This window comes from Leguminivora glycinivorella, chromosome 23 (genome assembly GCF_023078275.1).
Source record: "Leguminivora glycinivorella isolate SPB_JAAS2020 chromosome 23, LegGlyc_1.1, whole genome shotgun sequence".
In the NCBI taxonomy this organism is placed as follows: domain Eukaryota; kingdom Metazoa; phylum Arthropoda; class Insecta; order Lepidoptera; family Tortricidae; genus Leguminivora; species Leguminivora glycinivorella.
The window spans coordinates 11,905,947-11,928,714 of NC_062993.1; the positions used below are offsets into that span (position 1 = coordinate 11,905,947).

The window sequence follows — 22,768 nt, forward strand, 5'->3', positions numbered from 1 at the left end:
AGACATACAGATAAAATATGAAGAGCCACGAAATGGCCTCACCTCAGCATATTGCTGGCGACTTCCAGCGCTGGTCTTCCGGTGAGACCATTAAGTGAGAAAAACAGACGCATACTACAGATGTATAAAGTTACTGGATTATTAACATGCTAAGTAAATGCGTTTTCTTGATCTATCTTATAATAAGAAATCTGTGAATATAATTCCACTTGGAGTTTCTAATCGGAACTGAAGAAACATTTTATGAGAATAAAATAATTAATAAAATTACACTAGGGCGCTTCAGAGACGAATCTTGGTATCATATTCTCAAATCTGAATAGATCTAGTCTCAGGTAATAGATAATGCACTAGAAAATGAAGGCGTATAATTACTACTTGCACAAACAGCAATAGAGGGGGCTGGTCCGTCGTTTACTAGTACTAGTGCATAATGTCGTTTTAATAAGCACCTAGATATAAAATGTGTAAGGGGGTAAAGGGGCATAATTATAACAGAAAGATTATATCGCGTTCGTAGCGTACGCGGAAAATTTTTAAACATTAAGTAATACCCAACAACTAGGGAACTAATCAAATTATTTTATGGATTTTTTTTTGATTTGTTGTTTTTAAGTAGTCACACTACTATATATAAATTATAAATTGAAATAGATATCATACACGAAAGAAAAAACGTTAATGCCCAATGGTGGCCGAGCCGAGAATCGGACCCGGGGGTCTTCAGATTACGCGGCTAACGTCCTTACCACTGGACCACCCGCCCGCCGTGATACCCGACCCGGTTTAAAAAATTAATACATGTGAATAAATACCTTTTTTTTATGGTTGGAATGCAGTTACGCACGATGTGCAGGTAATGATAGATAGATAGATAGATTCCCTCCAGCGACTAAGCCACTCGTCCATCACTGGGAGAATAGCTCCTATGGTTTGGATTCCACAGGCACTATTCTCCAAGGCATCCCTCCATCTTTCTAGCAGGCGCTCCGCGGCAGCCCGCTCCCGTGAATAATACCCCTTTTTTATTATGAATGGGCTTACTCTTGACCACAGACTAGCCAAAGGCAAAGACGTGGCCTACGATGGAGTGAGCTCGCCCAGAAGATGCCTGTTCACCCTTGATTTGAAGGTTGCCGTGTTGTATGAGCTCGGAAATATAGCCGCCGGTAAGGAATTCCACTCCTGCATAGGAATTCCACTCCTGCATGTTTCATTTATACCTTATACCTACCTACCTACCTACTATGGCACTGTGATCCAAAGAGGATCTTGACCTCCAAAACGAGAGCACGCCACTTATCGCGATCCTGCGTAGCTTCCTGCCAATTATAGGCTTGTAACTGACACAGATCTGCCATCACACTGTCTCCCCAGCGGTATCTGGGCCGACCCGCCGGGCGGCCACCAGTTGATCTTCCCAGATACGCCCTCTTGGCAGCCCGATCCTCTCCCATTCTAAGTAGGTGGCCGAACCAGCAAAGTCTGTGGGATTTGGTTACACCGATGATGTTCGCTTCGCCCACCAACTCCTCTATTTCGGCATTCCTCCTTATCCTCCACGTGCCGTCATTCATTCATTCATTTATGATGTAACCTATTTTTACAAAACTTCGACTTTAGAAAGTCGTTCGCGTTGAGAAAGCTGAAGCCTCTTATCTCCGCAGAAGCCTTAAAGCAGGTGTACTTTGCGCATTTCCACTCTATCATGGCATACGGATCACTGCTCTGGGGAAACTCATCAGATACAATAAGAGTACTTATAATGCAGAAACGCGCAATACGTATACTTGCTGGTGTAAGAGACAGGCACCCATGCAGAGAGCTCTTTATTTCTCAACGTATAATGACGCACTACTCACAATATATGTTTGATATACTGTTATTTGTTAAGCAAAATATATCTCAATTTGCTCGCATTGCCTGTCCGGGCAAACAGCTTCGAGCTACAGGCCGTCTGAGAACAGTCCCCCGTCGCATGGCACTTTCAAAAAAGAACCCGCGTGTCATCGGCCCTACTTACTTCGAACACTTACCTGCCGATCTTAGGAATGAGCCATGTGACGAAGCATTTAAGCGCAAATTGAGAAACCTTTTGTTAGATAACCCTCTGTACTCTGTAAATGAGTACATGGAATTGAATTTGTGATAGCATGCATTTGATTACACTGACTTCGGATTTTATTTCATTTGTTAATTTTATTGTGCTTTGTGTATTTCATTTCTGATTTTATTTCATTTGTTAATTTTATTGTGCTTTGTGTATTTCTCTTTGTAAATGACGATCCTTATTGGGAGAAACTATTCATTTTATTATTTTCAATTCATAATGTAATTTTTGACGATCATGATGAGAAGATAAACATAACTTTGGCATGTAACAAATTTATAGTGTAATTTTTATCATGAAATAAAGAAATCTAATCTAATCTAATCTAGTGACGGTTTTTTCATAAAATACCAACATACCTACGCAATACACATACAACTAAACAAATTAAATTCATGGCACATAAGATTCTTGAAATTATTTCTTTGATTTGCTTTTGCAATTATACTGTGACTCGTTAAAGTATTGCGTTGTGTTCACTTGTACGTGAAGTTTTGTTTATATTTTGTTTTTACTTCAACACGTTATTTTTTTTAGTATTTTTTAGCGAAGTGTCATATTTAATGATCATAAGTTATTTTGAATGTAATGTAACTTTTAAAATGACTAATAAGTAATATAAACTAGAACTTACAGCTAAATGGCATACATTTTGATCGTATTACTAATAACTCTAACAATAATTGCAAGTAAGTAAAAACCTGCGAACTGTTTCACCAATGACAATGAGGAGGCACTCTCAAAGATTATGACAGATGGCGCCACCTTATTAGTCCATTGCACAGATAAAGAATTGCATACGTGAGAGCGAGAAGATGATATGTTTTTTCTCTCACACATATGAATGACAGTGACATGCCTAGACACTTGCACAGGCGCCACCTGGCGGGATAAAATGTCAGTGTGCCTCCTCATTGTCGGCCGACAGAGACACTTTGACGTTCATTGCCTGTTCAATAAAGAAATATTGACGCTTAGTAGTAGTAATGATGTTACTTATCAACCCATGTGGGGAAATAGACCACTGATTTCATATACATTTTTGATATTTCGATATAATCCATATACATACTTAATATTATAAATATCAAAGTATGTGTGTCTGTTTGTTCCGTCTTTCACGGCAAAACGGAGCGACTAATTGACGTGATTTTTTAAGTGGAGGTAGTTGAAGGGATGGAGAGTGACATAGGCTACTTTTTGTCTCTTTCTAACGCAAGCGAAGCTACCTAATAGTTATGATGAGACTAAACCTGAAAAAAAGGAACATTATTTTTAGATTATCATACATCAACTTCGGAAGCCTATCCACTTGAAGGAAAATCAAAGAAAAAGTTCAAAACTACGAACGTAAGTATAATTATGAACTTTGGACAAGGTAAAGTGGGACAATTTCCACTGGAGGTTTTTTTTTTCATGTTTTACAATGTTTGCATTATTAATTAGAGTATCCAATGGTTATATATGGTAGGCGTGTTCAGTGGATACCTACATGTAGAACTCAACATCCTAATGTGATAAGTAAAAAAATGGATAAGTTACAATTTATTGATTTAAACTAACACGATCTTCACTCATATTATTAAATTAAAACGAGACTTAATCGCGTAAAACTTACGTTTATATTTAAGCCGACGTTTCGGACATGTCACGGTTAGACTCACCCCTCCCCCTCCCCCCCATCCTACACGTCACCACGTAATCCACGTACGAAATGTCATGTCCGAAACGTCGGGTTAAATATAAACGTAAGTTTTACGCGAGTAAGTCCCGTTTTAATTTAATAATATAAGTTACAATTGCCCCCAATCGATATTTGCCCCGCTGTACCTTATGTAAAAATTAATAATAACTTATTTTTGTCATAGATGATTTATGCTCGCCGAGCAGACACTACAAAAACAAATATTACCACAACCACTTTAATAGATCCAAATATGAAGTTCAAGTTTGGGATAACTTATCCTCTCGGTGTGAAGACTCACGCAGGATATTCGGTTGAGTACGTATTACCTAAGCACAAAATTAAAATTTTGAAATAAACCCGACATTAGTGGACCGATTTTCATAAAACATGGCTAAAAACACTAAGAGTAAGTAATTATTTTTTTAAATCTGACCAAGCGGCAATGTACGTCGTCCAATTTAATGTCAAATGACATAAACGTCATGTTGTTATGACGGTTAGGTACGTACGCTACTTGAGCATTTCTTTTTTTAGGGAATTTTAGGTCAATTGTACTCAGAATCACGAGTACTTTCAATCTCACTCAGAGACAAAAAGAGTCCCAGAATTTCCATACATTGTTACTTTCCTCTTTTGTTAGGTACCCCACACAACATGTACGGAAAATGGTAACAAAATAAGAAAAAATCGTATGGGACCATTTTTTTAACTACTAGGATTGAAAAAGCTAGTGATTGTGAGTAGAAATAGCATTTTTTTTTTTCAAAAATATCACATTTCATAAAAGTGGCGAAAAAAAAGAAATGCTCAATTGATGTGGACGTAATAATTGGGTGAATCAACTTTTTCTTGTTTGTTATTGCCATGGTTACGGTCCTCTGGGTCACCCTGGTTTTATGCAAAATTATGGTACTTAAACTATGCAAACCTGCAATCCTGCATGTAGAGTAGTGGCAAATTAAATAAAGGGGTGGCACCAGAAAACTGCATGTTTGCATAGTTTAAATAGCATTATTTTGCATATAACCAGGGTGACCCAGGGGACCGTAACAATGGCAATAACAAACAAGAAAAAGTTGATTCACCCAATTGCGTTCGGAATTATTATGTATAAAAAAAAATCTCATCTATTAAAAAAAAAAACAATGTAGTCGGCTTCTTAGGTCCGATACTAAAAACTACTCGTTTTTAAAATATTTGCCCGTATGGAATACACACGCTGTATATCGTTGTCTGAGTACCCACAACACAAGCCTTCTTGAGCTTACCGTGGGACTCAGGGAGCATCTGTGTAACAAGTATAATATTTTATTTTTATTTTATTATAATTAATCGGGAATTATGGAGAGCCAGGGGAGAGGCCTTTGCCCAGCAGTGGGACACTCCAATAGGCTAAGAAAAAAAAAAAAACTATTTCCGTATCGCTGAGTACGTATATTTTTGAATGGTGATAGACTTTATTATATTAATTAATAATTAACTGATTTATTTCAGTCTGGTGACAAGAAAAACGCCCCCCACTAACTTCTTTCCCATGGGATCTTCGCTTTTCACCGTCACGCAGTTCCCCATACCACATTTGTGGATGGTAGAATACTCTAGACAAGATAACTGTGATTTTATCATCAGACTTTGTATGAAAGCATATGAGTAAGTATCAGGACATAGTATGTTCAAAGATTATTTATATAGGACTAGTTTTTGCTCGCGGCTTCGCTCGCGTTAGAAAGAGACAAAAGTAGCCTACTGTCACTCTCCATCCCTTCAACTATTCTATATTATAAATGGGAAAGTGTGTGTCTGTTTGTTTGTTCGTCTTTCACGGCAAAACGGAGCGACAAATTGATGTGATTTTCTAAGTGGAGATAGTTGAAAGAATGGAGAGTGACATAGGCTACTTTCTGTCTCTTTCTAACGTGAGGAAAGCCGCGGGAAAAAGCTAGTAAAACATAAATAAAAATAGTAATTTATTTTAGCACTGGCTTCGTCTGCGCAACAGCATTGCGAGGAGAAAAGTTCACGTTCGAGAATTACTGCTCAATGAATTATGCTAACTGCAACTTGAGATCTGATGGTAATATTGACTTAGGGTCTCCGAAAACATATCGACGCCAATTCCGCGTCTGTAGGTTTGGGGAAACCCTTATCCTGAAACACACCCTACATACATACTTACCTAATTATATAAGAAACTAAGACTAAACTTTAAAGCTATTTAATATCTAAAATAGGCCCTTGAGGCATTGTACCAATGATACTGACGACATTTCCTCGCTGTATCGCAATGCTGATACGTTGTGCGAGGAAGACGCCAGCTCTTCGGTCACCAGTCACCTCAACCAGACGCTTCGCGATTTCTATGAACAACTTGTTCGCGCTGGGACCCCATGGACTGACAGACCTTAGCTAGCCTTTAAGTTTAGTCTTAGTTTCTTATATAATTATGTAAATATGTTTATGTAAGTAAAGAGATTTCATTCATACTTACCTACATACAATCACGCCTTATATCTCATGTAGGGGTAGGCAGAGCACATGAAACTACTCAGTTTCAGTGGCATTCTTGGCAATTCAGGCGTTGAAAGAAACAAAATTGTGACATTGCAGTGACAGGTTGCCAGTCTCTCGCCTGCGCCACAATTTAACATATCCCACAGTCGACTTGTACGACACCCACGGGAAGAAAGGGGGTGGTGAATTCCTTAACCCGTCACCACACACACATAATTATAGACGTTAAACTTTCGTGAGACATATTCAAATATTTAATGAATCAACGGTTGTACTCACGTTATTATATCGCTACTGCTGCGACATGTTTCGGTTCGGGCCAATTTCGGAGGCCCCTCTTCAGGCATAGGCACTGCACAGGCACTGACCGCTCAGCTCGGGCGGAACGGCGAGCGGCGCGGTCAGTGCATGGATTCTAGCCGCCGCGAGCAGTCCTATATACCTGAACCACAGTATTATAAAGAGTACTATTATTGTACAGTATGGCCACTCCTGCTTCCCGCTGAAAGTGCCGCCCACCCCCTCTCGGTTACCTCACAGTTACCGTCTGTCAAAAAAGCGAACAGTCGACCTGTCATATTTTACTCATACAAGCATTAGTACGCGTTCACCTACACGAGTTTAGACCGTGTGCCAGGAACGCGCCTCTTTCATACACGGTGTAACATTAGGAAACCGAATAATTTTAACAGCGTATTCCTCATCATATTGCAAATTGTATTCTCAAATGACAAATATGTGTGTCTGAAATACTTTGCCTTCCCCTTTTCTTGTTTTGTATTTGACGACCGGTCTGGCGCAGTCGGTAGTGACCCTGCCTGCTACGCCGCGGTCCCGGGTTCGAATCCCGGTAAGGGCATTTATTTGTGTGATGAGCACAGATATTTGTTCCTGAGTCATGGATGTTTTCTATGTATACAAGTATTTATATATTATATATATCGTTGTCTGAGTACCCACAACACAAGCCTTCTTGAGCTTACCGTGGGCCTCAGTCAATCTGTGTAAGAATGTCCTATAATATTTATTTATTTATTTAAATCTGCTATTAAGTAAAATGAATAACTGTATTTTCTATTTGTGCATGCTGAATGTTTCTCTCAGAGCATATGTTGTGTTAACTACAACAAGTGGAAACTGTTCTGGCCGTTGTGTTAGCTACATTTGTTAAACTGTATGTGTAATTATATGCTGTTTGTTTCCCTGTGCATTAAAAATATATATTAGAAGACTAAAATATCATAAAAACTTTTCTGGAGTTCGCCTACTTTCAGAATTATAAGCATTTAAAGAAATTATTTATTTATCGTATGGCATATAATATACACTCAATGTCACTGGATTACAATTGTAAAATGGAGACTTAAATTAAATTACTTAAGTACTTATTCTTTCTTACAAAACGCTACTTTGATGGCGATGGTGCCGTTATCGGACATAATCTAACAATTTTCGTTAATAGATGTCAAAAAATAACTAGTAACTCATTGCAAAAAAAATATTTTTTTAGAAAAAAAATGTAAATTATATTTTAAGGGCCAGTTTTACGAAATCATTTACTTTTTATCTGAAAATACATGCAAAAAAAAAAAAAAAAACAAAACAAAAAAAAAATTTTTTTTGCACAAATTCGCTTGACGTCATATAACATTTTAGTTTGCCCTCTAAAATGCGTAGTTAAAATCTTTCGGTTCCCACATGTTACACCCTGTATAATTTATCACGGGCCTCCAAAATCGGCCCGAAACATGCCAAAGCAGTAGCGATATAATAACGTGAGTGCCGTTAAAATTGCACGTAACCTTCTCTTTGTCCTACCCCTTATCCCAGTCTATCTGGGGTCGGGTCTTCCCGTACATTTGCGCCAAAGAATTCTATTTCGGGTTGTCTGTGGGTTAATGTTTTGTCTATGGATCTCTCTCTGCACGTTAGACCACCAAGTAGAAGGCGGTCTACCACTTCCCTTCGGTTGTTCTGGGAGATTGAGGACCCTCTTTATGGGATGGGTTTGATCACACCGCATTACGTGTCCGTATCAACGCAATCGTCCTTCTCTCAACTTTTCATCAATAGGAGCAACTTTATTATTATTATATATTACGACGCACAGTTTGGCTTCCGTGAGGGTCTGTCTACTGAGAGTGCTATACTGGCTGTTAAGAACACAGTTAAGTACTACCTAGACCGTAAAACCCCAGTGTACGCTTGTTTCCTGGATCTGTCGAAGGCTTTCGACTTAGTGTCGTATGATGTCCTGTGGGAGAAGCTAGAGGATGCGGGTGTCCCTGCCGAGCTCATAGGCGTACTTTCCTACTGGTATCAACATCAGACAAATAATGTTAAATGGGCCAACTCGCTGTCTGACCAGTATGGACTTGAATGTGGGGTGAGGCAGGGAGGTTTGACATCTCCAAGGCTTTTTAACATTTACGTGAATCAGCTGATCGAGAAACTCAGCAGCACCTATGTTGGATGTCATGTGGATGGAGTTTGCTTCAACAATATAAGCTACGCAGACGACATGGTGCTGCTGGGACCCACGATTGGCAGTTTGCGTAAATTAATAACTATTTGCGAGACGTATGCTGAGAAGCATGGATTAAAGTATAATTCCAAAAAGAGTGAGCTCTTGGTATTTAAAGGAAAAAATAAACCTCCAGCAACTGTTCCACCACTAAATCTCAATGGTACTCCATTGCAAAAGGTCTCGCAATTTAGGTACCTTGGGCACATTCTCAATGAGGAGTTAAAAGATGATAGTGACATAGAAAGGGAAAGAAGGGCATTGACTGTAAGAGGAAACATGCTGGTTCGCAGATTCGCAGGTTGTACCCTTGAGGTCAAGGTCACGCTCTTTAAGGCATATTGCCAAACTTTCTACACCAGCAGTCTGTGGACCAATCATACTCAAAAAGCGTATAATACCCTTCGAATATTGTACAATAATCTGTTCCGGGCAATGGTGGGGCTTCCTCGATACTGCAGCGCGTCCGGTATGTTTGCCGACGCGCACACTGATGACTTTTATGCACTTATGCGCAATAAAGTCACATCGCTCATCAGACGGGTCAGGGGAAGCCCCAACAGTCTCCTGCAGGTCGTGGCCGGCAGGCCAGACAGTGCCGTGCTCGGCAGGTTTAGCGAGCTGCATGCTCCGGTGGTGCGTGTGGCTCGATAATCCGGTCGGCGAGGCTGAGTTACTTAGTTAAAGTTTTGTAATTAAATTTAGTCTAGTTTATAATACTAACACATTTAGTTTTAGTTATTTTTTAGTGTTTAAGTTCAAGTTTACATACTAACAAAGCTATGGACCAATGTTGTCTGAAAATAAACGCATTTTATTTTATTTTATTTATTTTATTTTATTATACGTAACCAATGTCCTGTATGTATAATCTCTGTTTTTCCCTACAGTTTGGCAAGTGGCCTACTTTGGGCACTGTTTGCTACCAAGAATGCCAGATAACGGTGAAGGTAACTAACTTTTTTTTTCTAAACTAAACCTATACAACCTTTCTTTACAGGGTGAAATAAAAAGGACCGTTAAAACTTTGCATAGTGACTTTTGAGGTCATGGTGAATAACTTTTATTATGGGACCAATGCTGCTGAAATTGTGAAAAAAAAAAACCGGCCAAGAGCGTGTCGGGCCACGCTCAGTGTAGGGTTCCGTAGTTTTCCGTATTTTTCTCAAAACTACTGAACCTATCAAGTTCAAAACAATGTTCCTTTAGTCTTTATAAAGTTCTACTTTTGTGATTTTTTTCATATTTTTTAAACATATGGTTCAAAAGTTTGACGGGGGGGACGCACTTTTTTTCCTATAGGAGCGATTATTTTAATATTATCAAAAAACAATTTTAGTAAACCCTTATTCATTTTTAAATACCTCTCCAACCGTATATCACACGTTGGGGTTGGAATGAAAAAAAATATCAGTTGATTACGGAACCCTAAAAAATAGGTAGTTCCATAGAAATGAGCGGCAGGCGAAATGTATGAAACAGCCATCTTTTGCGATTTCAGCATTGGTCGCATTATAAATGTTGTTCATTATGACCTCAAAAGCCACTAAGGTCAGTGTGGGGAAGACCGTCTACCCAGAAAGACCGTCTGCTGAATATAACTTTTGTATTTAGGTATATATCTATCACTTCTATTTAGGTATACCAGTTTTTCATCCTTAATCCATTGGTCTTCAATAGATATCCCAAGGACGAACACTAGTTAACAAAAAAACTTGATTCGTGTTTCGAACTCGACCATCGAGTTCAACATGGTTCCGCAAAAAATTAAAATAAAATAGAAACAGTTGGAATATTTGTGCATTATGTATGTAACGTGTTAATTTAATAATCGTTCTTTCGTTAAAACGCGTTCAATTTATTGTTTTATGTCCTGAAATATGTAACTTCGAAATTGTGCCTAGTCGGAAAGACCGGCATATAAGAGTAAGGCACCTTTTTTAGGCTTTATGGGAAATAATTCGAGTTAAAAACGGGTGTTGTAGGTTAATTTTAATTATAAGTTTCGGCTTTGCTTCTGTCTGGACCTGAAAAAAGAAGGTTATCAACCTCATTTACGGGACATATGACGGTCTTGCCTTATAAATATAAAAATGCTGATATGTTGAAAATATCAACGTTATTTGTTTTAATATCCACAACATTACTCCTTGTTATTACAGAATATAACAATGAACATGATTTTGATACTTATTTCCATATGAAATTACGCGACAACGAGCACTAGACGGTCTTTCCGTACTCAGCGCGTGGGGACGGTCAGCCCGCCGAGCCTTAAAAAAAGTGATTTTTATCAAATAAGTTTACTTTAATTCACCAAAGTATTATAAAAGCTGTGTAGAATATAAAATTTGCTAGCCCATAGGACCATGCGGATCACTCCAGATTACTTTAATAGTATAGTTTTATCCACTCAAACTTTATTTCAAATAAAGTATGCCGGTCTTGACCGCACTGACCTTATGCAAAGTTTGAATAGTCCTTTTTATTTCAGAGGTCAATTTACTATTTGTGTGTTGACTTATATTTTATTCAGTGAAAATAATTAATATAAATGATGTTTTTTCTTTCAGAATATGATATCGAAGGAGATAACTTCTTGGAAAGTGCGATTATAAACGAGCCACCATTCAATCCTTTAACAGGGGAACAAGAAGGTCTATTTTAGAATATAATAAGAATATTTTATTCACAATTTTTATTAAAATCCATTCACACAAAGTTTTTCACGATTTAGAAAACGTTAAGTCCGATAGACTATACACGGTGTAGCATGAGGACTACTACGCATTTCTGAAGGCAAAATAAAGATAAAATAATTTATGTGACGTCATCACGTCAAGCACGCCAGAAAAAATTTTTTTTTTTGTAATTATTTATATTTTCACATAAAAAGTAAATGTTATTCGTAAAACTGGCACTTAAAATAATAATTTACAATTTTTATATATATACTTTTTTGTAATGTGCCAGTACAGTTACGTAGGTACTTACGTATATACTTATATACATTTTCACCACACCAACTGGTAAAGGCTTACTTTGGTATTCGAAAACAGATAGCAAAATTGCATTTTATCCACAAGAGTGCAAAATTTATTTATTTATTTAAACTTTATTGCACAATATAACAAATAAAGTCCAAATGGCGGACTTAATGCCTAATGACATTCTCTACCAGTCAACCAACAGGCTAACATAAAGAGTAGTGGGTGCAGGCTTTAAAAAAAAAGGTAACTGAAAATGAAACATAAATGTAGCAAATAATACATATTGTCAATAATAAACTATACACACATATATATCTATAAAATTACAGAAACTTATATATATATATATATATATATATATATATATATATATATATACATATATATACTACATATTTTATGTACCCAGTGCAAAGAATACTATGCCTACAATAACCAAATTAACCAGTGAGCTTGTCAAAAAAATGCTTGCGCAACATGCGCTTAAATGAGAGCTTAGTTTGCGCCTTTCTGATCTCAAGCGGAAGATCATTCCAAAGCCGGATCGCCTGAACGGTAAAGGAGTTAGAGACAAAATAATTTCATACAAATTTTAACTTGATGTCTTAAGCTGGCTGGTAGAATCTACCTATAAATTATGATTTTGAATCATAAATATTGAATAGATTGATGGGTTTCATTTAGTTTGATGTGTTATAGTCAGTATTTTGTTCGTGTTGGTGTGGTGAAATATTTTTGTGTTTCACTCGGCGGCAAAGTTTGTTTAACCTTCGTGCCTTGAAACCCTCGCAACGCTCAAGATTCCACTTTTTGAACCACTTGCAACGCTCGCGGTTCAATATTGGAATCTTTCGCTTGCTCGGGTAACGTGCGGTTAAACAACAACTTTGCCCCCTTGTGAAACAAATAACTATTGTAAGGTGCTGTTTAGGAAGCCCAGTGTGAATAAAATAAAGGAAGAAGTAACTTATTTCTTCAATATTATGAAAGTTACTTCCGTGACTTCAAAATATTGTAACATTTATAAAGCGAGACTCAAAGGTGCAATCTACCGTCCCTTTCACACATTCCTATAACAATAGAGATGTCTGCGGTATTCGGGTAGAAAATTCCATTTCAACCTACTTTTCCGAGTTTCAAGAGTAATTTCATTTAAACTTGCCGTGTTGTTACTCGGAGCATAGACTACATGCTGTAGACTACGTACCACCGAAATAATATGTACTTAAGTCATATGTTTTTATCTACTACTTTTGGCAGAGGCTTTGTGTTCCGCTCGGTTCGCTGTGATGTAGCAAACATAACAATATTGTGAGTGAGAGCTATTGTTGATGTAAGAATCTTATATCAAATCAAACTATTTTTTTACAGAAAATATTTTAATTTGTATTTTTTTAAATAAGTAAGTCTCACTACTGTTATTTAATATTTATGAGATATAAGAACTTTATCATTTAGAAAATAAATGAGTGTGAATTTTCCTAACCGACCAATGCTTTAGCGTTAGTTCACTATTTAACTAAACCAATTCGCTTTTCTTTATCTCAACCGATTCTCATTAAATTTTGTGAGCAGGTTCAATTTTTTGGCGATACAGTTTTTAAACATTTAAGTAAGCATGCCGTAGACCTTAAATACCATCGGTGTTCTAGATTTCGTGCATGTTCATGTAAGACATAATTTATATTTAAAAAAGTTTTGTCGAAAAGATAACCTTTCGCATTTGTGTGTAATGATAATGTTGATAGGTACTTTGTATATATGCCGATGCACTTTTGTTGTGTTTGTCTCCTATTTTCCTCTCTCAGTTATCCTTAAGGTTAGCTGGAAGAGATCCCTTAAATGGATAAGCTCGCCTTTGTACAGAACCAATATAATTATTCACTGTAGGTACTTGGAATTTGTTCTGTGCAATAAAGTGTTTACTACTACTACTACTACTAAGTTTTTTCACATTTAAGTTTTCAGCTCATATTGTCACGAGCAGGGCTCGGATACCGGTTAAATTTTCAAACCGTTATCATGTACTTGCGGCAAAACCTTTTAATTTCGTTTTCGCTCGAAAAACCGATATTTTTAAACCGGTTTTTAGGGGAACGCTTTCATAAAGGTTTCGTTCGATTAACCGGTTTAGAACAAAATAAACGGGTTTATTCCGCAGCATGGATAGGTAATACTGTTCTGACCAAACAAAAAAGTCGCTGCGTGAACGTAGGTATTTACGCGGCGCCGGTGCGTTTCGCCGCTCGTCGAATAAACCGGTTTCTTTCGGTTAAAATAAAGTTCTCATAACGTTCACGTTCTTTACAAAGTTCGAAGTAAAATCGAAATAAACCGGTTTTAACCGGTAAAAAATAAACCGGTTCCCAGCCTTGGTCACGAGTATAATATTTATGTCTCATCTATAACGGAAATAGTCTATGTTACCCGTGCGGAAAGTTTTTGCAAAAGTTTCGTGTGTGACTTTTGGCAGAGGCTTGTGTTCCGCTCGGTTCGCTGTGATGTAACAAACGTAACAATATTGTGAGTGAGAGCTATTGTTAGTGTACCTAGCATGTAAAATAGTTATTTGTTATAGATACAAGGGTGCAAAGTTGTATTTTAACGCCGAGTGTGGAATTGAATTGAATTCTATTAGAATCCTCAGCTTTACTATTCAGATGCTTTGCCATTTAATTTAAGATAATCAATTTTAGGCAAGCCGGTGGGAATTAGCTTGTATGGGCATTTCTCAGGAGGCGCGTTTTTACGTGTCCGGGGCAAAAAACGTCAGAACGGACTGTTCTAAAAATCTGAATTAATTCAGGCATAATCTTTAGCCTCTGTCCTATTTGGTACACTATAACATTATTTATTTATTATTTGTATATTATGAGTAATAAAATATTAAATGCCAAAAATGACCGTCGGTGGGCGTGTCCCGCACCCAGAATTTGCAAAACAAAAAATTATAACTCAAGATGGAGTTGTTGATCGCAGTTGTTATAGATATTCACGTATACTCGTAAGGTATTAGTTAACATATCATATTTTCTGTATAAAAATAATATGTTAGCTAAACTCATTTAGTAAAGACAAATTTACCATGTGTCCCGGGCTAGTGACTGATTTCAGTGTAATTTTTTAAATATGACAGTACTCTTACAAATTAGTAGATCAGGGACATGGTAGCACAAATATAGTAAGTTTAAGCTATATTTTAACCATTCAATGTAGAGGAGATGAAGTACCTTTTTTATAAAGGGGACTTTTTGAAGGTTTCTCAGTCGTTCGCTGGGTTTGGTCCCGTGTTTTTTAACATTCGGTGGATCAATTTACTCCCACAGTTTAGGTGCATTTGTCGTTATGTAAGGTTAGTACCTTACATAGGATTTATTAGTATAAATCCTTGAAAGTATGTTATTACGTCATTATGACGTCTCCTCTGTATCATGCAGACTATTGCAGTTATCTTCAAAAAACCGGCCAAGAGCGTGTCGAGCCACGCTCAGTGTAGGGTTCCGTAGTTTTCCGTATTTTTCTCAAAAACTACTGAACTTATCAAGTTCAAAACAATTTTCCTAGAAAGTCTTTATAAAGTTCTACTTTTGTGATTTTTTTCATATTTTTTAAACATACGGTTCAAAAGTTAGAGGGGGGGACGCACTTTTTTTTCCTTTAGGAGCGATTATTTCCGAAAATACTAATATTATCAAAAAACCATCTTAGTAAACCCGTATTCATTTTTAAATACCTATCTAACAATATATCACACGTTGGGGTTGGAATGAAAAAAAATATCAGTCCCCCCTTTACGTGTAGGGGGGGTACCCTAATAAAACATTTTTTTCCAGTTTTTATTTTTGCACTTTGTCGGCGTGATTGAAATACATATTGGTACCAAATTTCACCTTTCTAGTGCTAACGGTTACTGAGATTATCCGCGGACGGACGGACGGACGGACGGACGGACGGACGGACGGACGGGCAGACAGACATGGCAAAACTATAAGGGTTCCTAGTGGACTACGGAACCCTAAAAAGCTATAAAATTTGATATCAGTGGAGTTGATTTCCGTGGTTTCGGTGGATTTTTTGACCACCGATATCAAAAAAAGTGACCACCGACTTCGATTGCCACGTTGTAAACTGATTAAATGTCCATTATTTTGTAACATTTCATACTTAAATAGTAGGATACGATACAATTTGAAAAACATAGAACTATGTTTCTAAGCAAATTCCGCCATACTATGGGTACAAAATTCTCTACTCGATAATGACTAGCATATTACCATGTTAAATTTAGTAAAGTTGCGCGATTATGAGCCTTTTTACATGACCCGTCATCGAATTAAAATGAAAAATATCAATAAATTGAATAATAAGTTATATATTAAGTTGAAATGTGGAATAATGTGTAAAAAATTGAATTCGGTGGTGCAAATTGATTACAGTGCCCATACATAATTTCGGTGATTTCAAAATGTCAGATTTCTTACAAACTATAAGGTTCTAATGGAGGCCTCCACCACCAATATTTTTTATATTTAGGCTAGATTTTAGTAAATTGACTAACATATCAATAAAGTAGTAAATAAAAATCAGCACCGAAATCAGGCACCGAATGTCATCCCTCAGAATCGCCCGTATGGACTAGCCGGTGCTGATAGAAACAGCCTTTACCAGTTAGTGTGGTGAACATTGATGTAGACTCATAGAACAACATTTTACATAGGTCTTACCTATGTAAAATGTTGTTCCATAGACTCATAAGTCTACAACTACGTAAATCCTCTGAGGCTATACTTGCAGCCTACGGAGAATATTTGCTTCCTCAAACCGTAAAAAATATAAGTAATTATTTTTGTCAAGAACGAATAGCGCATATTTTAAAAATGGAACACAGTTCTCGACTCCATTATGACGCTCCAGATTCAACCGCTCAATGGGATGCAATTTCGGATTCGAAAACGTTCCATTTTATTCGAGTTTTTTCCAGATTTCAATAACGCTTTTAAACGTCTTGTACCTTAGTGATATTTGCGTATTTAAACGATTTTGTAAAATCTTAGTGTATTGTATGATAGACAGATACCTACTTATATTACTTATATAAGTAATAATCCAAGATAAGTTTGCAACGATTTTCACAGCCTGGCCAATGCAGGGTGCGTTGTTGCCGAATGGCACAAACGCTCACTAAACTTGACGAAACGCTCACGAAACGAAACGCTCGTAGATATCTCTATCGCTCTTGTGTATTGGCACGACAGAGCCAGACTACCTTTCGCGGCGTTTCTTTTTCGTTTCACATCGCATAAATTCTATTCGGCTACGGCACCAGGCCCCGTACGCGCAGGTAACACCTCTAGAGTTTCAGGCGTCCATAGCCCACGGCGACTGCTTACCATCAAACCGGCTATAAGCTTGTTTGCCACTAACATAGTTTAAAAAAAAGCCACGTAACTCAATTTACTGCTAGTTTCAGAAACTACTATTTTACTCTTATTACATTTTTACGGTCCATAAACAGGTGCACCTGTCCCTTTTTGTCACGTTAGTTGGTTTATCAGCGTCTCTTTCTATTTTACAATATTTGGACGCTGACGGGCGTATTGTGATCGCAATCGCTTTACTGTACCTCTAACATGAGTGTTTGACGCTTGAAAATACTTTACACGATAGCTCAAACATACATACATACAATCACGCCTGTACCCTATAAAGGGGTAGGCAAAGCACATGAAACTATTCAGGTGCCGTAGCCGAATGGCATTTCTGCGACGCGAAACGAAAACGAAACGCCGCGAAACGTAGTCTGACTCACGCCAATACGCAGGAGCGATAGAGATAGATATTATGTATGTACCTATCTTTTTGTGTTATGTGTAAATAATTTCTGTTGTCACTTGTCACGAATAAATGATTTATATTTCTAATATCTACGAGCGTTCCGTTTCGTGAGCGTTTGTGCCATTCGGCTACATACCCAGGTTCCACCGCCACTCCTGAAAGAAAATTAAATCATGACACTAACATTGCAGTGACAGGTTGCCAGCCTCTCGCCTACGCCACAATTTAAACCATCCAACAGTCGACTTCTACCACACCCACGGGAAGAAAAAGTACTTACTTACTTTGTTGGCGCGCCAACCAAAGTGAGTCTTGGCCTCCAACATAAGAGCACACCACTTTACGCGGTCCAGAGCGGCCTCTCGTCAGCTCTCGTTAACGCCGAGTTCACGGAGATCTGCCTCCACTCTATCTGCCGAACGATATTTAGGATGGCCAGCGGGACGGCGTCCAGTTGGACAACCCAGATAGGCCCTCTTGACTGCCCGATCCTCACCCATCCTTATAAGATGGCCAAGCCAGCGGAGACGATGTGCCTTGGTCTTACCTATTATATTCGCTTCGGCTATTAGATTCGGAAGAAAAGGTGGTGAATTTTTTTACATACACTTAATAGTACATTGTGCAACAAGGGGAGGAAGTTGAATATTACTAACGAGAGTAAGTTAAATCGCGACGGCTTGCCGGAGCGATTTAAAGACTCGAGTTAGTAATATTCATACTTCCCGAGTTACACACAATGTTTTTCATCACACTTGTATTATAAAATGTTTTGCAAAAAGGTAAAAAAGAGTTCAATGCAGTGCTAGAAATTTCTTAACTACCTAGGGAGAACGATTTTTCTATAACTCACGCTCCGCCTGCGTGCAATAGCACATTTAGTGTGCGAGTGTGACGAAAAAATATTTTTAAGCAAATATTTCCAAAATCATTAACATAATTTACAACCTTAATGTTTCATTTACCATCATAAATTACTTCACTTTTGTTCAATTCGGCAACTAAAATGGGAAATTGTTGAGATTCGTACCTCAAAGCAAAACAAAGGTCACGGGAGGCTCCCATTCCGAAATTCTATTGTTTTACCTTTCCTGGGTCCCGGGGCGTAATTTACAATTATGACATACCTTTGTTTGGCCTTGAAATCTAAATATACACAGCCTTTAAACCATAGTGTAAAACCTGAGTGGACGATCGGAGCGAAGCATTTTTTTTTATTATTATAAAAGGGCTTCTTACTCTTGGCCACAGACTAGCAGTTACTATGAATAATATAACTATGACGTTAAGAATACGCCAAATTTTCAAAAGTGAGGTTCAAAAGTTAGAATTCTGACATCATGGCGTATCTTGCTCATAGAAGTAGGATGACAAAGAACAACTGTCGAATATCAAAAGTGAGACCAAAACTGGACCAATGTCAAGTGTCATTAGGAATATTTAATTCAGAAATTATGTATGATAACGTGAATAATTTGCTTTTCTAACTGTTTCATCCAAACGGAAAGCACTCACTGTGTCATCTAAATACAACTTTTTATACTGAAAAGTACGATTAATCCGTTAACTTAAATTGAGTAGGCCGCTAGCGGCCGCTGCCTGTCATCAAAAATGGTCACGTTTTTTCATTTGTAGTCTGCCTCTTTTGCACTCATAGGATGATCATATACGTGAAAGCTTCTCTTTTGCACACTCCAGCAGTCTTTAAGTGTAAGCGAAATGATAGGTCTGTGATCTTGCTACGAGTATATCTACGTCAGTTGGATGTCTTTATCAGTTATCAATTATTGTTACAAGTAACACGTCAGAATGCATTTTATTCGTAAATTATCAGCCTAGATAAACAACTATAAATACTACAAAACTAGGTTAGAACTATTTTCACTGAACAACCTAGATAAATAGGGTAGCTAACTATGTTATGACCTAGACAACAGGATTTAGGAAAACAATGATACTAATGATTATTATCTAGTTTAACAACACAGGACCTAACAATAACATAGTGTTTTAGCAATAGGAAGACGAATTTGAAAAACATGTTTTGTGTTACGTTCATTGAAACATTCTCATCATCATCCTCCTTGCGTTATCCCGGCATTTGCCACGACTCACGGGAGCCTGGGGTCCACTTTGACAACTAATCCCAAGATTTGGTGTAGGCACTAGTTTTACGAAAGCGACTGCCATCTGACCTTCCAACCCGAAGGGTAACTAGGCCTTATTGGAATTAGTCCGGTTTCCTCACGATGTTATCCTTCACCGAAAAGCGACTGGCAAATATTAAATGACATTTCGCAAATAAGTTCAGAAAAACTCATTGGTACGAGCCGGGTTCGATCCCGCGACCTCCGGATCGAAAGCCGCACGCTCTTACCGCTATAGGCCACCAGCGCTTCATTCATTGAAATTAAACATTCTGTTCAGCAGAAATCATCCTTGTCCTAAAAGGGAATTAAAAAAGGGTGTGTACTAAATCACGTCCGGCCATTAATGGCGGACAAGAGTGTCTGAAAGTATACACTGTGCAACACAAGGACTCGAAAGATTTAAGCGACACATTTACGAGAACAAAAGAAGAAAATAGATATGTGCCAAACTCCTAACGTCAAGGTAAAGAGAGTTTAGAGTGTATATAGTTTAGCAGTTTTAGTCAAGCAACTTTTTAATTGGCATTTATTTCTAAAAAAATTAGGCGTGTTCCAATAAAATTAATCAGGGTATATTATTGAATTTGTCAGGCTCCTTGTGGAACACCGTGTATACAGTTTTATATATACGATTATATGTGCAATTCTAGAGCACAACCTATCCTTGCATTAACAAAGTCTTTTGTTTTTCAGTTTTCTTCCAGTATTTTCTAGTTGATTGTTTTTTTAAATACTTTTTTTAATTTATATCATTCATCAATCAGTATGAGAATCCGCAAAGAGAGCTACAAGCACAGAATATATAATAGTCTACAAGTTGAATGATGATTCTTTAGTATTAAATGAATTCCCAAGCAGAAAATTTATGATTTTAGGTCTAGGTACCCTTAGTGCGTTTTCTCATTATCCGATCCGATATCGGATGTCGGACCGATATCCCATACATTACAGGCGCCACTTTGGATTTTTTCTGTTGAAATCCTTCCGACATCCGATATCGGATCGGATAATGTGAAAACGGACTTACGTACTGATGCGTATGTTGCGGAAATTTTCCATAAAAATTGAGAAGCTCTTGGAAAACTAATGAAAGTTAAGGTTAAATGAAATGTTATAATAAAAGTTTCACAAGAAATATAGGAAATTTAAATATATGTGTGTAGTATTTCACTTAATATAAAATACAGATATACAGATAAAGATATACAGACTTTATTGGTAAATATAAAATATACATATTACACGTCATAGCCTTAAAACTAGTTAAAACTATTACACTGAATTCGTCCATTTTAATAAAAAAATAAAAAATAAATAATAATAAATAATAATAAAACCCTTTCTTCTCTTGGATGTCGTAAAATAGTCGACTGTGGGATATGGGTTAAATTGTGGCGTAGGCGACAGGCTGGGACCTATCACTGCAATGTCACAATTTGGATTTCTTTCAACCCCTTTTTGCCAAGAGTGGCACTGAAACTTAGTAGTTCATGTGCTCTGCCTACCCCTTTATGGGATAAAGGCGTGATTATTGTATGTATGTATGTAAATATATGAAATGTAAAGTTTCAATCTCCATACAAAAAGTAGGAAAGTTTCAGAATTTTTCTATGTTGATCGTAATCTTGGAAACTTTCCATCGGCACATCAATACCCTTACGTGATTCACTTCAAATGCCAAGGTTCATACAATGTCTACTGCAAGTTGCAAACTATTTCGCGATAAACTGACAATTATAAAAGTGCCGCTGCAGGTATCTAGACCGTTTCCGCCGACTGCTTCCGTTCAGAACTAGCCCGATACAAACACGCATACACACACATACAGACATGCATACACATAGGTAAGGTACATATTGTTACCACAGATATATGAAGGAAAGAGATCGGCATGCCGGGTGATAGGCTAACTAGACTCGTATCGAGTTTGGCACAGTAAATGATTGTATTTTGTAGTATTTGACATAAAAAAACAATATTTATAGACTTTGAGCATAAAAAGTGTATTTTGACTACGTATTTTCGATAAAAAAAAATTTATTAAAAGTTGGTCAAGGGCGCCTAGCCTTCAGAGATAACATACACTAGAGAAATTTCGACGGGTACCTTGGCGGTCGGGGTGGTGTAACGGTTTTAGCACGTCAGCCGCGTTAGCTGGAGACCCGGGTTCGATTCCCGGCTTCGCCACCAGTGGGCTTGATCGCTTTTTCTTTAGTGTATGGTATTTATTTCAGTTTATAACATATAAGACAGACTTTAAAAAAGGGTCAAGTAGCCTATTGAATACGCCTGGTACAAGTACTTGAACCCACACACACTTGTAGGCGGACGCTCCTATTGGGCTATTGCGCAATACACGCGCATCATAACCATGTCTGTTTGCATGCGAATGACCAGCGAGTCGTGACATCGCGCACAACAACTTGAGTTTCTTGCCGGTCCCACAGTGGATACCCTCCTCCAATTAAGGGGGGACTGAAAACTTCTCGAGGCTGAGGCGTAGGGTTATCTCCGGCATAGCTGTATTTGACGTTCATATTATGCCCAATGTAATATACCTACTTGAAAAATAAGTATTTCATTTCATTGCATTTCAACTGTGTGCTCAATGAGCTTACAACTGTGACATACTCGCCGGCGGCTTGTCCGCTCTCTATTATTATATGCTCTGAGGAACCACGGAACCATCAATCAAAATGTATGGTCGTCTAGATGGCGCTACCTTTGGAATTTTCCATAACGTTACGCTGTAAAGTACCGTGCTCAAAAACGTTAAAAAACTCATGTCAGTCTGTAAATAAAATTAAATTTTGTCATAAAATCTTGTTTGTGATTATGCGTTTTGATAACAATTTAATTATAAATGCTTATTTCTTTAACAATGCTATGTAAAATGGTGACACACCATTGTATATGTACTCAGTTTTAAATACGTCTTACAACTTCAATTCAATTCAATTC

The 22,768-nt window shown here is 37.5% G+C and overlaps 1 protein-coding gene across 1 annotated transcript; it reads left to right on the forward strand.

The window, feature by feature from the left end:
• The first annotated feature begins 2,608 nt into the window (after positions 1-2,608).
• LOC125238226 lies at positions 2,609-11,500 on the forward strand. The gene is made up of 7 exons (XM_048145501.1): positions 2,609-2,799; positions 3,390-3,460; positions 3,979-4,112; positions 5,292-5,447; positions 5,774-5,871; positions 9,723-9,782; positions 11,406-11,500. The coding sequence occupies exons 1-7, from the start codon at positions 2,751-2,753 to the stop codon at positions 11,498-11,500; spliced, it is 663 nt and encodes a 220-aa protein (XP_048001458.1). The 5' UTR covers positions 2,609-2,750.
• The last annotated feature ends 11,268 nt before the right edge of the window (positions 11,501-22,768 follow it).

Bases quoted from the DNA above. Each gene is read 5' to 3' on its own strand.
- LOC125238226 (XM_048145501.1), top strand. From the start codon at position 2,751: ATGGCATACATTTTGATCGTATTACTAATAACTCTAACAATAATTGCA. The intron at 3,461-3,978 runs GTAAGTATAATT...TTTTTGTCATAG, and splicing joins AAAAGTTCAAAACTACGAAC to ATGATTTATGCTCGCCGAGC. The intron at 5,872-9,722 runs GTAATATTGACT...TTTTCCCTACAG, and splicing joins CTGCAACTTGAGATCTGATG to TTTGGCAAGTGGCCTACTTT.